Source organism: Osmerus mordax, chromosome 11, assembly GCF_038355195.1.
Source record: "Osmerus mordax isolate fOsmMor3 chromosome 11, fOsmMor3.pri, whole genome shotgun sequence".
NCBI classification, from domain to species: Eukaryota; Metazoa; Chordata; class Actinopteri; order Osmeriformes; family Osmeridae; genus Osmerus; species Osmerus mordax.
Window position 1 is genome coordinate 12,888,514 of NC_090060.1, and position 17,148 is coordinate 12,905,661.

Genomic DNA, 17,148 nt, shown 5'->3' on the forward strand with positions numbered 1-17,148 from the left:
CCAAACTCTGCTGTATAATTGTCATATCACAGAGAACTGAAGCTAGCAGCAGACGGCTCATTAAAGCCTGTACCGACACAGGAGAGGTGTTAGAGAAAGAGGGAGGGGAAGATGAAGAGTGGGAAGAGGTGGGAGATGAGGGGGGGAAGGAGGAAGAGAGAAGCTCACCTGAGAGCAAAGCAGCATGACGAGTTCAACCACCGAGGTGCTGGACTTCATACACACCAGCCCTGCGGAGAGCATGTGACAGGAGTTAGAACTGGAGGGAAGAGAAAAGCCTAGTGTAAACAAACACACACACACACACACATTACACACACAGTATGTATAGCCACAAACACTTAAACACATGCAGTATGGAGAGACACACACACACACACAGCTGAAGTGTAGACAGGGATTCACAGGATCTGTCTCATCTCCATACTTCAGAGCGTGAGCCGCACAAGCAGCCAGTAGGCTAATGAAACATAAAGGCAGGTGTGAAAAGCTCATTTGCAGAAACAATGTCTGAAACTGACGTGCTATTCTGCACCTCCAGCTCTAGCAGGTGAGAGGTACTCACAGTGCAGTCATTACCACAGGAGAGGCACTCTCTCTGGGGGTCTCATTATGAGAGGGCTGGGACGACCTGACCCTCTGGCATGGTTTCAGCAATGAAGGCATTGGCCAAACAGAATGGATAGCAGGTGTGATTGACAGCATGTGTCAACAACAACTTATTTGATCAAATTTGATTGTTTTTGACAAAGGGCTGCATTTGGATAACAACTCTTGTTTGGTATTTTGAATTTAAAAAGCCAATTCTGTATGCCAAGTATTTTAATTATTACAGGAATGGAGGAAACAAGTCAGTATTTAGGGTCAGCTCTTTCCATCCATCTTGTTTGTGGAGGAGCTGAGGGCGTTGTAGAGCAGCGGAAGGATGTGACCCCTCTCTGGTATATAGCCTGCCACAGCTGACCTCTTGTTACCGCAGCGACACGCTAGCACATAAGTCACCTCAGCCTGACAGTGGAGCCACTTGGCTGTTTGACCCTGGTCCAACGTTGTTGGACAAACTAAATGCATTCTATTTAAACACGACCTGCCAGCCTTCCCTGTCGAGTGGGCAGGGTTAAAGCTCGGGTGAATGAGGCATTGTGGGGGCAGTGGGCAGCTAGCTGGCGGGTTAGGCCCACTCAGGGCAGGGAGAGGCAGGGAGCAGAGCTACAACGACGCCACTGTTCAAACGGGCCTCACCATCAACTCCAAGTGCAGGACTGAGAGTGCACTCGGTCTAATTGCCACAGTGACCCAATGTCTGGAAGGGGGTGGGGGGGGTGCAGGGGGATCGGGGGGTTGACCCCTAGCAATTTCAGGGGTGATGGATGGTTGGTAATTACTGGTCAATGGAGCGCCTTTGCACCACAGCACAGTATTTCAGCTGTGGGGGGTGGTGGGGGGGAAGAGGAGGGGGGGGGGAGGGAAATAGAGAGGGAAGAAAAACATGCACTCTTTTACCCTTGACCAATGGGCTGGTAACCACATCAAGGCCGAAAGAAGCATGTCTTCATTATCTCCTGAGACATTGTTCATTCTTATGTTAATTCATCAGCCTATCAGTTTGCTCTTATCGTTATTGTGGCTGGACACACTTTAGACTTGGTGGGGTAGAAACAGGTCCAGGCTGTCTGTCAAGAGTCTTGTTTGTGAGGCTGTGCTCTGCCCAGGGCTGGGTATGTGTTAGCTTGGCCATGCTGTGAGTGACAGACTGTGAGTGAAAGGTTTAGACACATATTCACACTTGTCAAGTCTCCACTACCCGGTTTTTCCTTCCACTCCCACATAAATGTTTGTGTACAGCCACATGTGAGAGCAGTGTTGCAGTGAGTGTGTGTGTGTGTTCCATACAGAGTACTACACAGCAAAGAACTACTCTTGGCTGGCATAAAGTATACATAGTGGTATTAAAATACAGAATGTGCACATGGCGCAAAAAGAAAACAGAAATATGACTGCTTCTGGGTTTTTATTTTTGATTGCTTTGATAGCTCCAGAACATCCAATAGCTCCAGAAACCATCTTCTTCCAGTCTGCTGTTATTCTTACAGAGAAACCCTGTACATAGCAGGATACAGGCTGCAGAATAGACTTGATGAGCAAACTCACTGGGATAGTTTCAATCTGGTATTCGACAGGGGAGATAGAGAAAATACAAACACACATGAGATTGTGGCTATGGGGGAGTGTCCTAATAAAGCAAAGCCAAGTCTTTGGGCATGGAGTGACACCACTCCCAGAGAGACAGAGGCAGAGCTCTAAGGGGGATGCCAGCCTGAGTACTGAGCAGAGGACTGACCTCCCTCACATGACCGTCTAGCAATGAGCCCTGGGCAGAGCAGAGCATGATGGGAAAAGGATGAGGCATCCGCTCTCCTCCTTCAGAGGACTGTGGCTGCACTCGACATCCACTACAAAGTACATTTCAATTTGAATTATAGGTTTGCTTGTTATGAAGTACAATGTTTTAAGGAACAATATATATAAATGGGTCAGATAAAAAATATAAATAAATAATGGATGACATTGTGGTTGAGACAGAATTTAGTCAGGGTATTTTAGTGAATTTAAAACAGTTTAGATCGCTGTAAAGATTCAGAACAGAACATCTGAGATCCCTTCATGATACTAGTGTTGCAGTCGGCAAGCGGCCACCATCAGACATGGCAGGGGTGTGATGGTAAGGACAGGACTGACTCCACGCACACACACACAGCTGAAGGTGGAAAGATCCACGCACCAGAGTTCCATACAGCAGATCTCCATACAGCAGATCTCCATACAGCAGATCTCCATACAGCAGATCTCCATACAGCAGATCTCCATACAGCAGATCTCCATACAGCAGATCTCCATACAGCAGATCTCCATACAGCAGATCTCCATACAGCAGCTTTACCTTCGATCAGCAGCTCCTGCCCGTGGCTCCCCAGCAGAGTGCGGGACAGGAAGGGGGCAAAGTCCACAAAGATCTCTCTCAGCAGGGGGGCCACCTTCTCCAGGGCACGCTCCAGCTTGGTGGTGATGCTGTCAGAAAGAAGACATCCAGAAGAAGAGAGAGGAAGAGAGACAGGGAGAGCAGGGATGAAGAGCGAGAGGAGAACATGTCAGGACAGAGAGGAAGCAGAAAGAGTGGAGAATGCCAGGACATATAACACTCATATGAAGCCATACTGGGTGGATGAGAATGACAGCCGTGCTCCAACACCTTGGTTAGTTTCTGGGTAAGATGAGAGGAGCAGGGCTTTCTGGTGCAGTTACCTCCAGGTTCATCCCTGTCTGTCAGACACTACTAGACTAGATCCTGCTAGCAGCGATCCTGAATTAAACACTTTTGGTAATGGTACTTACTAGGAACACTAGCTGAGTCACACTCCTGCAAAGATGCACAAGACACATCATTCATTATTAGCAAGCTCGCTTTTTTATTGTGCTTGCTTCTACCAAACAAATATACCCCAAAAAAATTATACCAAAAATCAAAAAAGTGCATCCTTTGCTGTGAAGTGTTACTAAGCATTGTGTACAGGGGGGAATAGCTGCTTGCTACTCTGTGGAGCACATAATCTGACACCCACACCAGAGCATGGTTCCTGCTACCATCAGCTGGACTCATGCTAGCACCCAGCTGAGCCCCTCTAAAGGCAGGGATGCTGCCCTAGGAGAGGACGTGGCACAGGGAAGACTGAGAGCCAGTAGAAAACTGTACACGAAAGAGAGAAAAATGAGGTGGAGAGAAAAGAAGGAAGAAAAAGAGAAGGTCTGGGCCAAGGGGGCCATGTTGGGTCAGCCTGCCCTGGAAGAACACAGTGAGGGGATGAGGGTGAGAGCCGGTCGTAGAGAGCCTGGGGGCCCAGTGGAGGGGTCCTTGCCTATGACACTGGCCTGCACCTCTCGGGCCTGTCTGGAGTCCTGCCAGCGAGCTAAAGGCTTTGAGCTCAGGTGGCGTCAGCCCCGGGCGAGGTGGACACTGGTCCACTTCACAAAAGACACTGAAATAGAGATTAGCACAGAGAGATAGTAATTACAGAGTCAGAATTGTTGCATGGTTTTAAAGCTAGTGAGGGGAAACAGTTGTAGGCGACTGTATTTACCATGGACCTGTTTGAAATGAATATATGCAGCCCGCTAGCTATGAATGTAACCATTGTATCGGGTGGCAGTATTCAGTATCATGGACCGTTTTTCCCTCCTAAAATGCACGCTCTGCATCACCAGCAGCTCTATCATTGACTTCACGGTTACGGTAAGTGATGTCGGTTACTGCTGCCATGGCAACTGATTTGCTATTCCTTGGAAGAGGAAGAGAGAGAGAGGAAGAGAGGGAGAGAGAGGGAGAGAGACGTGTGGAGCCGTTTAAAGAGGAGTGTGGAGAGAGAGCTCACAGCCGCCTCTCAGCAGTCAGGCTGGGGACATAGTTTGGGGGTGTCTGTCACAAACCATTAGAGGAGGGGAGGAAGATGGTTCAAGGTCACAGCCACACACATCACAATGTACACAACACCACTGACACCCAAAAACATGGATCAAGTTTAAGATAGGGAAGTGCACAATAGTATACACCAGCCATTCCCAACCTTTTCCACTTTGCAGCCCTCTTGCATAGCTCTATATTATTGCGGCCGCCCAACACATCCATTCACTTAATTTGAGTTTATCACACGTTTAACAACACCACGGGAGCCAAACAGTTCTCTTTCACGGCAAAATGTATTTGAGCGATGAAAGAAGAAAACGTGTCCAGTAGCGCCACAGTAAGCATAGTGCTACATTGTAAAGAGAGGTAACCTGCAGTGCTAACTACCACAGCCAGGTGTAGAACTTCCGGTGAAGTTAGAACAACCAGAGCAGCGCAGTGGCGATTCTAGACAAATTTTACTGGGGGGGCCAAGAGGGGGGGCAGTGTTTAATCAGAGGGGCACATTAAAAAACGGAAACAAATGATATTTAAACATTAAATACTTTAATTTAGCTTTACACTAAAATCATACAAACGGCTCTGGCTCTCCCTCTTCCAGCTCCTCAGCTCTCTCAATACCTTGATATGTTTCTCTAAAAAATTTATTTACTGGGGCAAAAAAAGGCTGCAATGTCCCTTCCTCGTTTCATGATGTCTACTAGAAGAAGAAAAATGTGTAAAACAAAAATATATTTATATATTTTTTTATTCAGTCAGCTCAGGGGGGGCCACAGGGGGGGGTAGGGACATTTTTACAAGGGCACTGGCCCCTGTAAACCCCGAGTAGAAACGCCCCTGAGTGCAGGTCATGTTAAACCTTATTAACCAATGATTTATGTGAGTTAACATTAACCAATAGCAAGCAGGTTGACATAATTGAGTACATTAATGTAGCTAAAAATTGTTAGCTAGCTAGCCTAGCTAGCGATAGTGCTCAAATCCGAGATAGCTAAAGCTAGCCTAGCTAGCTACTTTTACTGTGTGAGTTAACAGACAAACGTCAACGTCGTAATTGTCGATGTAGCTCGAAACTTACAATTTGAACCCCTTTTCCCTTTTGCTTGAAGGACAGCAACATAGAATCCCATGTACATGTCATTTAGGGAAGACGACCCAAACTCCTCGTAAAAAACACATTTTGTGTTTGAGAAATAACATAACTGCTCACTACCGGAAGATGTTGACTTGGCTAATGCAATAGGCGGAAGTGATGCATGCATAGTGGATTGAAGTGGGCATATGCAAGTTTAGGCGGAAACGTCAGTTGGTTTCGTCAACGTGCCAAGCGTAATTATTGGCGAATGATGAATTAAAGGCAAAATGTCATTTTTAAATTAGCAAGAATTTCTATAATCATTTACCAGCAGTATATATACATATTTAGATATTTATTCATTTTTCATACCGTTCATTGGTTTGGTGGCCCACCTGTATTACCCCAGCGGACCACTAGTGGGCCGCGGCTACAGTTTGGGAATCACTAGTACACACCATTGTTCACCAATGTAGCCAGAAGGGGTATGAATGTAGGTATGAATGACAGAATGTACAAGTAGTTTGTGATGTAGTGGAGGTAAGGTGGGGCAAGCACAGAAACCCTGCTGGAGACACACCCCATCTAGTGGTGGGATGGCAGCCCTGCAACCCTGTTGATGCCAGAGGCATGCACACACGCATCCTGTACATGAGTGCACAGAAACATACACAGCCTCATATGCACATTATGGAGATGAGATGCTGGCTAAAGGGAGAGTAGAGGTTTAGTGAACGGGTGGGTAGGGGGAGGGTGGAGAGAGCCGGGACGAGCTTGTGGGGGGTATGAGTCTGGGAGGAGCACTGAGGGGAGGCGGGAGAGACAACGTTGGTGGAAGGGAGGGAGGGGGGGGACAAGGTTGGTGGGGGGTGGGGGGGGGTGCACCTCATGTTCTCCACTCCGTCCTCAGGCATGGGGGCCACTGTCTGCACGGCGGGCAGGTTCTTACTGGTGGCTCCGTTGACGAAGCTGGAAGAAGAGGAGGAGGAAGACGAGGCCGAGTCTGCGGCTCCTGGGGGCAGGACGCAAAAACCTCGTTAGATCCTTCTGGGCAGAGCCTCGCGTGACCATCGTCACTGGCATGTTCTGGACCAGAGCCTCGTTAGTTTATTCTCACTGGCATGTTTGAGACCAGCATACAGGCATGTATGATCCATATTGATGATGTCATTCCGATCTGAACGCTGCACGACTGTGCAGAAGCAGATGGAGATGACCAAGTATGAGAGGTTAGAGACCCCTGCCAGGCGGACATCATGTGGTCTGATTGAGAGAAGGCCTATGGCTCTGGCTTGAAAGCATACTTTGACTGGGACACATTTCTCACATTCCGGCTCCAGGCTGTTAAAGAGGCAGGGGATTTTTTAATGGAGCATATTGAATAGGTGTGTGAGCTGTTAATGTTGCTAGTGGCTCTTTTCAGAGGCCCATGCTGTGGGAGCCCCAGGGCGAGCAATGTGACAGCAGGGAGGGAGGACGGGGTGATCACACACTGACACACACACACGTATGTACTGCGTGTCGTCTGCAAACTGCAGACGTTCATGTTCTTAATTTCGGTCCATTTGTGATTTGTTTTATATTTTACAGTGGTATATTTTGATATTGTGATGGTATGGTGGGCATATGTTGGCACTAAAAAGGAGAGGGTCAGAGGGACATCTAGTGGCCAGTTTGAGTTCCTACACTCAGCTAGGTTACAGCAGAGGAAACAGCTGCTAGATCTGGAATGGCATCTTAAGGGAAATTCCAGAACGGACATTAACGTTTGAAGTAATTACTTAAATGAAGCATTAACGAACAACACTGAGCCCTTTGAATATAAACCACATTTGCGGCCAAACAATTAGCTTGTGTTGTGTATCATTAAAAACCTCATGGGCCCCTGAGTTCCTCCATCAGTCTGGGTACATGCCGTCAGGGTCATGGCCTACTCGCAAAGTTAACACATTCCATAAATTACCATCAAATGGGAGACAATACATAAATAAACTAGGCCCATGACAGAAATGTGCAGTACCTGTAGTGTTGATCATGCTCTTGGGGGTGTGAGAGGGAGCAGAGAAGATGTTGGGGGTGCTGCCTGTGGCCATGGTGCTGGGCATGCTGCCCACCGTGGTGACAGCCTGGCTGCCTGGAGGAGGTTTCTTCACTGGTACCACCACACTCCTGTAACACACACACACACACACACACACACGTGTGGGTGAACAGGGGCCAAATACATTGTATTCAACCAAGACACACAGCACAATCTAGGTGTGTGGAGCCACAACAAAACACTACAGGAAACCAGGGGACAAACAGACACCATAAGCTAACATGTCCCTAAGTTCTTTTTTCTTGGACCAATAGGTCAGCCTCTGTTCCCCAGGTCAGCCTCTTATCCCTCGGTCAACCTATGTTCCCCGGGTCAGACTGTTCCCCATCACTGTGTCTGAAGACTCTCTTCATGAAAAATGTTTGTTGTTAAGAGAGGCTGAGTTAATTAAAAGAACAGCCCAGAGCACCAATAATAGAAACATTCACTCATCAAGACGGACAGAAATATCCCAGTGGTTTTCCCTCCTATTTATAGTTACTTTAAGACTTTTAATTTCAAGATATAGCCTCCATCACATGATGAAAAGAACAAAAAAAAAAAGGAACAAGAAAGAAAGCTATAAATGTTGTGGTTGGTCTGAAGCTGAGTTAAACTTGTGACCTGCCTTTAATAGTCCTGGACAGACACTACATTCATCTTAGCAGACCTCTGCTTCATGCATTCTGGTTTTACGGGGGTTAGCGTTGATACAGCATACTGAGCTGTCTCAAATGCCTAGCAGGCCATGGAAGGCCGACTTCCTTCATCAGGGTAGCCATGGGCTCTGGGTTTGGTGGTGATACCAGCTTACACAAGACAGGGCTCGCTGGCAAGTCTCATACTCCGCTTGCTGTCATGTCAGAATCTCCTCAGGATTACCAGAGTTCAGATCAGTTATCAGGAAAACTACAGATACAAAACAGTCTCGTTGTTCATTGAGAACTGTCAGAAAATGTGGTAGCACGAAATAGTCAGGGAGACGTCCATGCATTTCGATTTGGGAGCTTCAAATTCCCAAATCACAGATGCATGTCTGTGTTATTCTGTCTGGGCTTTAACCCCTCATCCTGTTGAGGAGCTAAAAGGCAAACATTGGTTGATCTATAATTTATAATATTAGATATAAATAAAATACTTCTTCAATCTTTTCTAAAGTAATCCTATTTCTTCTATGATTCTGTCACACCTCTGAAGCCAAACAGGTACGGCAAAAAATCCACACTCACACCCTTGTATCTGAGACTTCTATGAAATCTACATTCATCAAAAGCTACTCAATCTCTCCCCCTCGTCAATGTCTTCCTCCCACAGAGAGGAAAGAGCAAAGAGAGTATACTGCTTACTGAAATATTAAAGATCTCCAGAGATATAGCTCTGCTCTGAAGAACACTGATTGCAAAATGATTTATTTAATAGACCTCTGCAGTGTTTTTGTCAAGGAGATTTCACTGACATATCTGGTACATTTGGAGCAAAAACTAGTTTAATTTATTTTCCAAAGTTATCCCTTGTTCTTATCATCCAACGTTAGCTTCTCGGGCTTCTCCGACTTGGGTAGGGCATAGCAGACGATCATGATGTTGATAAAATATGAACCTTCTATGAATAATTCATTTACGTAGTGCTCATGAATGATTTATAGATTACCCAGCACATATTTTATTAATAGGATTGTCTTAATTGAGTAGCGGGAAATAAAGCAGGGATTAATCTTGGTATGAATAGTAATAACTTCTACAGCTGTGACAGATGACGGCAGAGAAACCAGAGAAATATTTCCTTTAGAAATCCATATTTAACCGTCCATTCAGAATAACTGATACAGTGGAAACATAATTTGCTTTGAATCAACCCCTTAATTAAAACCTAACCGATATATTCATACTTCACATTGTGACTTTCAATCACACACACGGTCAAAAAGCGCACTCCTCGTGTTACTAGGGGCCATGCTGAGGCTAACGGAGGGAGCGTGGCTTTATTCAGACACATCATACAGTCGTCCCATCTGCACATAGAGAAACCCTGGGTATTAAAGACTAATTGAAAACCCTACCTCCGTCTCTGAAGGAAGAGCCCAGGAGAGTGGTCCCTCCGCTCCACACTTTCATTCTAGCCCTTTCAATTTCTTTTTTGATGTTGTCACTCGCAATCTATCCCAGGTCTGACACACAATTGAACGGCCCTGTCCGTGGCTGGCAGCTCATTTCGTTGGCAGGTGGCAAACAATTAGACACAGCAAATTGAAGCTGGGGGGGATGACATTAAAGCATGAGACTAAGTTGTATGTGGGGCCCGGACGGTTTGTGTGAAAGCATTTCAAAAATAATACACTTTAGCGTGGTGACTCATTTCAGGCTGCCAGCTCCTATTAGGACTGTGAGGAGTGAGGGTGACAGGCCAGAGCTCAGGGTGGCGTGAGGCCGCTTCTGTTTAATCTGTCATCAACGCCCTGGAGGCCCCCGTCCACCCCCCCGCTCCGTCCACCCCCTCCTATTCATCACGTTCACCTCTGCCCAGCGGCTCCGCTGCAGACATTACACCCAGGGTAGGGTCATTGTTCTCCCAGCACTAGCTGCACACGTGCATGTGCACACAAACGCACACGCCTCCTGTCGGGAACCTCCCACCAATCACACTCAACACCAGAGGGGTCCTTCTAAATGCAGTGTTTGTCTTAAACCTACCATCCGTGTATGGTCGATAATTTTTAAGGAGGAATTTCACTTTCAAAACTACAACTGTAAAAGATGTGACTCCAAATACTGGAATATCAGCAGGAGCCGATTGAATAACTATAGGCATATCTTTAATAAGAATATAAAAACACAGTTACAGGACTTCAGTGCTCAGGAGAGTGTTTGAAGCAAAACCTACAGGGCATAGGGAACAAATCCAGTGCAAGTAACCAGGAATACAGAATCAACTGCATTTTCCATATCCTTTCTTTCTAATATACTATACAACCATTATTGTTGCTCCATACTACCAACCAGACTTAGTGGACTTCAAACAGAATGATAGGGCAGCTTGACTGACTTAATGCTTATCCTTTCTCAATAGAAAAGTATCCAAAGTTATCCAAGCAATGATTAGATATCTTTTCAGAATATACTATCGGACACAAAGAATTGGCTATACTCTGCAGCATGTTTATGTAGTCTACTTTATGAACAAATCCCTTTGTTTCTGTTATGGAACTACTGTTGAATATTGAATACAATAACACTGGTATTTCAACATCATAGTTCACCGGATGAAGGTGTTGAAGGAGCTTTGTGTCCCGGAGCCTTTTCAGTCTAATGCTGACTGATAGAAACAAGCAGCAGTGAGCTATTCAGAAACAACACCTACTCACCTGTCAAAAGAGTGGAACTGCAGCAGGGCCTGAGCCTCCCTCTTGACAGCAGAGTCTGAGTAGGGCTGGGGCTCGGGCCCTGCCTCCAGAGCCTCCACAGGAGCTGCCACAAGGCTCTTCAGGATCTCCTTCACATTGATGCCTTTGTTGGTGTGGCTGACGCTGGAGATGGAGGAGGATGGTTTAAGCACCTCCACGCTGGAGGTCTCAGACAGGGACTCCTTCACCCCCGAGGAGAGGGTGCAGAGCAGCTCGGCCCTGGCCTCGGGCCCCCCCGTGCCCCAGCTGGACTCCATGTCAGCCCCGTTCAGCAATCTGCTAACATGCTCGTCCCCGATGCCGGAGTCTGTGTGAGGCAAGGAGACCCCAAGGTGAAGGTCCTCCACAGGTGTGGGGCTGTCCTTACTGTTTGAGAAGGCCATAGGGTTCTCTGCTCAACAAAAACACAGGGAACATGCATATAATGTATAGAAAATACTGTATTTATAATCTATTGATCCAACAGAATAATTGTGTTGTCTCAAGTCGAATCAAGTACACAGTACTTACCAAGACAGGGAAATTTGATTTTGAATTTGTATCACAGTCACACAAAATAACTTATACTATAATTGGATTTTCAATTAAATAATGTTCTTAGACTTTGAACAAAGACCTGTGCCAGCTTATGTTATCTTTAGAGAAAAGGAAGAGATCAACTGTTGAGATTAGCTATGAAATCCCTAATTCCTGTCACTATCATTCACTTTAAAACGGAGATTCTCTTCAAAGTAACACTTCCTGTCAGATACATCCAGAATCTGCTCAGATGGTGACATCAACCTTGAGGATATTACATTTTATTTAAATCTTACTACATATCACATTCTCTTTTGAGATACAGAATAAGTGCAATGAGGCACTAGCAAAGCAAGTTATGAAACCTTTATCTTCAGACACAGTGTCACATTGTGCTCAGAGGACCAGCTATACCAGCCCTACTACTGGTCTCAGAGGACCAGCTATACCAGCCCTACTACTGGTCTCAGAGGACCAGCTATACCAGCCCTGCTACTGGGCCTAAACCCTGCTGAGTTCAGATATAGATGTGCCCTCTCAGCCAACTGACCCAGTTGTTCTCCAGATGCCTAGCCCATTAATATTCATCCCTTGCCCCTAATGAGGTCAGCCTGATTTAGCTAGAGAAGGCTTCCTGGTTCATCGCAGACCATTGTCTGGCACATGCCGTCTGGAAAATTCCCCTTTCTGGAGAAATTTATGAGGGTGTCAGCGTGCCTCTCTGCTCCTTTGCTCTCCCTTCTTCACAGCAGCCTCTATGATCCCATTCTCCTCTGGTGGATTGCTTGCTTAATGGCCACTGACAGATGGAGCTGGAAATAGCAGGCCTGCCTAAAACTCCACTGCTCTGGGCCAGGATGCTGCAGTTCCCTCCCCCCTGCTCTCATCCCAACCATGCCTATCGCTCTCCCTCTCCCCCCTTCCACTCATCCTAACAACTCTGTCTTCTCCACCTGTAGCACCTCCTACTGTTGTCCCACATCCTTTGTCTTGTCATCTGACCCCTACATTTTAGCATGCTTTATTCATTCTTTTTATTATAAATTCCCCCTAATGAAGCCTATATGCTAACAATCCCTCTGTATAACACATATAGCTTAATGTACTGTATCATTTGTGACTTGAAGAATATATATTTCTTTTAATATCACAAAGGTCGGTGATTCGTCTACTCCATTCACAACAGTCCTCCCACCCTGACGTCTACTCTTAATTCAGTGCAGTGCAATTATTAGAACACATGAATAAATGATTGGAGCTCAGTGGAGCACAGAGCAGCTTCTTTGAGACAGGAAATCCCTGTGCTCTCGCTGCAGGCTGTGTTCCGCCACAGAGCAGGGACAGAAGAGTGGAAGCAGAGGAAGAGAATGTGTAGTCAGAGACAGCGCTGCCCACCTGTGTCGGTTGGCGAGTTGATCTCCTGTCTATGTACACTGCGTCCTGATAGGCTGGTGGATCTGCCAACCTCACGTTGTGGCTCCAGGATGTCCCGGTACTTGGATACCATGAGGACAGAGATGAAGTAGACCACGGCCAGAGCCAGGAACTGAGCCTGTTTACTGTCCTCCTAGCCGGGGAGACAAAGGAAATGATCACCGTCGCAGCAGTGTCATATCTGCCACCACATCTCCACCAACACAGACCCTGCAGCCTCAGACCTAGTGCTGTCATCACTCAGTATGACCTTTATAGTCCCAAATGACAGGTCTCCTAGTGAGTCCTCAGCTCTGCACTCCTCTGCAGACACACAGTAAGGGTGCTGCTTGAGGGAACAAGGGCACCTTCCATGCTTGAAGGCTCTCTCGTTCCGCCTATAGTTTGGTCGGCCAAACGTTTATTAACTCTACCTGCAGGGATGTCCTTGTGAGATCCTTATACAGGGTAACACAGACACACACTTACCACATCTCGGAAGACCACTGCACGTAGACGGTTGATATCGACATCCTGCAGAAGCCTCTCTGGGTCCTTGGTGGGAGAAAAGGTTAGTTGGGATATGGTCTGTATGTGACTCTACAGCAGAAAGAAAGGGTTAGTTGGGATATGGTCTGTATGTGACTCTACAGCAGAAAGAAAGGGTTAGTTGGGATATGGTCTGTATGTGACTCTACAGCAGAAAGAAAGGGTTAGTTGGGATATGGTCTGTATGTGACTCTACAGCAGAAAGAAAGAAACCCTTGCCAGACACGGCTTTTTCATCCACATACTGGGCTCCTACGTAACAACTGTGCACAGACACACAAGGTGGGTCGGAATCCAGAGTGAAAAGGAACTTTTCACTTAACAGTAGATTCTCAGAGAGAGAGGGTGTGTGTGTGTGTGTGTGGGGGGGGGGGGGGTATAAGGACATACCTTGCTCACAGTGACTGCACCGAGGATATTCTCCTGGGTCTTACTGTTGGGCATGAAGGCCTGAGCTCCTCTGTCCCTCCGTCTCTGCCTGCAGTCCAGGCAGTTCTTCACAGCCACACAGCACACTGGAACACACAGAGACACTCAACATCTCACGCATGTCTGACACATCTCCACTTCTGTCATTCCTGTCCCGTGAAGACAGTCGTGACACGCGTCATCCATCAGACGAGTGATTTATCGCAGCACCTTCACCATCCAAGAGTACTGGACTTAAATGAATTAGCTGCCTTGGAGAAAATAAGGGGATTTCATAGATTACTGGAATTACTGAACCTGTCATACGACGGTGGTGCCCCAGCGTTTTGAGATTTCATTATTCATCTTACGTGACAGGTAATATCTGTGGTTTATCCATCACACACATACACTTACCCAGTCGGAGGCACTGCCTCATCAGTCCTCCAGAAGACATGTTCTTCTCTGCCTCGATCTCGCTGAAGTTGAGGGAGCTGGCGAACACCAGCACGTCCACCATGGCCATGAGCCGGGAGAGGAAGGAGACGGCCGTCTCTGACGACATACCCTGGGTCGCCTCAATGTTCTCCAGCTCCGTCTGGACACGGACACACGCACACACACACATACACACACACACACACCCACACTGTCAGTTGATGTGCCCTGCCTTCGGTATCCCAATCTGACTCACTTTTTTGGGTGAACTTGAAGGGATGCAATACCATTTGCATTGTTAAAGAGTCCTCAGAGACTGAAATGACGCGCAGGGTGGGAATCTGTCTGGATCTAATGTATCATTACGGTTCAGATATACCAAGGACATGAGAGTGTAGAGAGAAAAGGAACCTCGGAACAAAAATACTCAGCTTCGTATTCTGGGCATGCAGGAGGAAATAAATGGAAAGAATGAACAAAAATATGCTTACACTCTGAGGATCTCTAACAAAGTAGTTTTCTAAAATATGCCAGAATTAATTAGATCAAATATAGTCTATACACATAAACAGCATTGGGCATGCAGTTTTACCATCTGACCAGTAGGTGTCAGTATTACACAACAGACTGAGAGACGGCTTACAGTGGGAGAGGTGGCAGCGGACAGTAAAGGCAGGATCCCTCCACAAGCAATAATGATGTTATCCACCATTTGTGAGATGAGGTGTATGGTGTTGTGGACGAAAATTATATTCTCGTTGCTGTTGACAAAGTCCATGACGGATTTGGTGGAGTGGCTACAGGGGAGCAATCAAAAATATGATTAATATTCATTTGATCATGCATTTCATGGCATATCAACCATAGGTCAGAGCTAACAGCACATGGTAAATATCCTCAATAAGCTGTAACCTGCTCTACAGTGAGACGGCATGAAGGTAGGATTAACACAAATGACCTCTAGTGACACAACTGTGCAGGTCGTACACAGTGTGGGCTTAAAAAGAGGTCAAATCTCTTCTGAATGATGCTGTCAAAACAACCTATTTAAATCTACCCTGTGTACCTCAGTGTGTATGAGTGCGTACACGAGTGCTAACTGTCAGTCAAACTACGGGGTTCCTCTTCGTGCAGCCCCACCTTCTCCAGACGTGGACGTCAGCCTCCAGGGCGAACAGGAGGTCGGTCAGCAGCCTCTGGTGCATGGGCGACCACTTGAACTCGGGGATACGGAACATGGTGGTCCTCGGGCCGGGGCTGAACTGCCTCCGCTGCTCCTCCGTCATGGGCATGCCCCGGAAGCCCAGGTCCACACGCAGGTCCCTCTCCAGCTGGCTGGCACTGCGCCCATGCAGGGACTATGGGAGACAACCGCAGCATACACACACACACACACACACAACACAATATAGTGATAATCTCTCACCACGACACAAATATATACTGTATTCATCCCATCGTCAGTTAATACAGTGCTGTGGGGTTTTAAGATTCATCTTCATTTTACATGTGTACCATACTCTAGGCCTGTAAGACCCCTTGTAAAATTACAAAGTCACTATTAGCTCTCTAATTGCTAATTTCTTTTTTTTGAAAGACCACATTTATCCAATGGCATTGCAAGGCAAGCCAATAGGACCCATTGGCTATGTATATGTGGTCTTTCAAAAATCTTATTTGCAAGAGTGTTTTTTGGAGAGCTAAAGGTGATGTTGTAATTTTAAACCAGGACTTACAGGGCTAGGCTGTCTTCAACCCATGTCCTCAGGGCCCAATGTCCTGTATGTTTCTCTGCTCCAACACATCTAACTCAAATGAATGGGATGTTTTTGAGCTCTGCAGAAGCCTGATAATGACCATTCATTGGAATCAGGTGTGTAGGAGCAAGGAAACATCCAAAAACACACAGGGTTGAAGACCACTGCTCTTAGGGACAGAGCATGTACAGCCGGTAAAACGCCCCCCAAAAATACATATCATAGCACTGTGAAATCAGGTCGAAAGCATAAGCCTAGGAACTCAACATGAGAAATGATGCAACCGCAAAAACGAGAGTCAAAAGTAAGTCTGCCTCCCACTCGCCCTCGATCCGTGGGTGAGGGAAAACACAGGGACCTTTCCAAAAGAGCACCACACACAGTTAGCACAGCACACAGGCGTATGATCTTCACACAAGATGCCTCTCCCGGCCTAGCTGTGGCCTCCTGCTGCCAGGCCCAGGAATCTAGCCCTGCCTCGCGTCTCTCCCTGGGGCCCTGCCTGCCTGCGCCAGTCCAGCCCTGCCTCGCGTCTCTCCCTGGGGCCCTGCCTGCCTGCGCCAGTCCAGCCCTGCCTCGCGTCTCTCCCTGGGGCCCTGCCTGCTTGCGCCAGTCCAGCCCTGCCTCGCGTCTCTCCCTGGGGCCCTGCCTGCCTTCGCCAGTCCAGCCCTGCCTCGCGTCTCTCCCTGGGGCCCTGCCTGCCTGCGCCAGTCCAGCCCTGCCTCGCGTCTCTCTGGGGCCCTGCCTGCGCCAGTCCAGCCCTGCCTCGCGTCTCTCCGTGGGGCCCTGCCTGCGCCAGTCCAGCCCTGCCTCGCGTCTCTCCCTGGGGCCCTGCCTGCGCCAGTCCAGCCCTGCCTCGCGTCTCTCCCTGGGGCCCTGCCTGCATGCGCAGCACCAGTCCAGCCAGTCCCATTACAGACAGATCGGAGACGGAGTGGGAGCCCGGGGGTGGTACTGACTAGAGATCTGTTCATTCATGGACAACTGATCCTCAGTTACAAGTGTGTTTGGTTACCCGGACCACTTTTCCTCTTTCTTTTCCCGCCTCCT

The 17,148-nt window shown here is 47.4% G+C and overlaps 1 protein-coding gene across 2 annotated transcripts in view; it reads right to left on the minus strand.

Moving 5' to 3' along the window:
* Positions 1-17,148, minus strand: part of nbeab (neurobeachin b) — a 137,282-nt gene that overhangs the window by 73,281 nt on the left and 46,853 nt on the right. Inside the window, exons 23-34 of one of the 2 annotated variants that reach the window (XM_067245669.1) lie at positions 15,482-15,699; positions 14,985-15,138; positions 14,321-14,501; positions 13,886-14,010; positions 13,436-13,546; positions 12,929-13,100; positions 10,976-11,405; positions 7,555-7,703; positions 6,420-6,546; positions 3,915-4,034; positions 2,942-3,069; positions 169-230 (exon numbers count right to left, since the gene is read on the minus strand). In XM_067245669.1, coding sequence (XP_067101770.1) covers positions 169-230; positions 2,942-3,069; positions 3,915-4,034; positions 6,420-6,546; positions 7,555-7,703; positions 10,976-11,405; positions 12,929-13,100; positions 13,436-13,546; positions 13,886-14,010; positions 14,321-14,501; positions 14,985-15,138; positions 15,482-15,699 — 1,977 coding nt within the window. Of the gene's footprint in view, positions 1-168; positions 231-2,941; positions 3,070-3,914; positions 4,035-6,419; positions 6,547-7,554; positions 7,704-10,975; positions 11,406-12,928; positions 13,101-13,435; positions 13,547-13,885; positions 14,011-14,320; positions 14,502-14,969; positions 15,139-15,481; positions 15,700-17,148 lie in introns of both variants that reach the window. The other variant, XM_067245670.1, reaches the window with a different exon arrangement.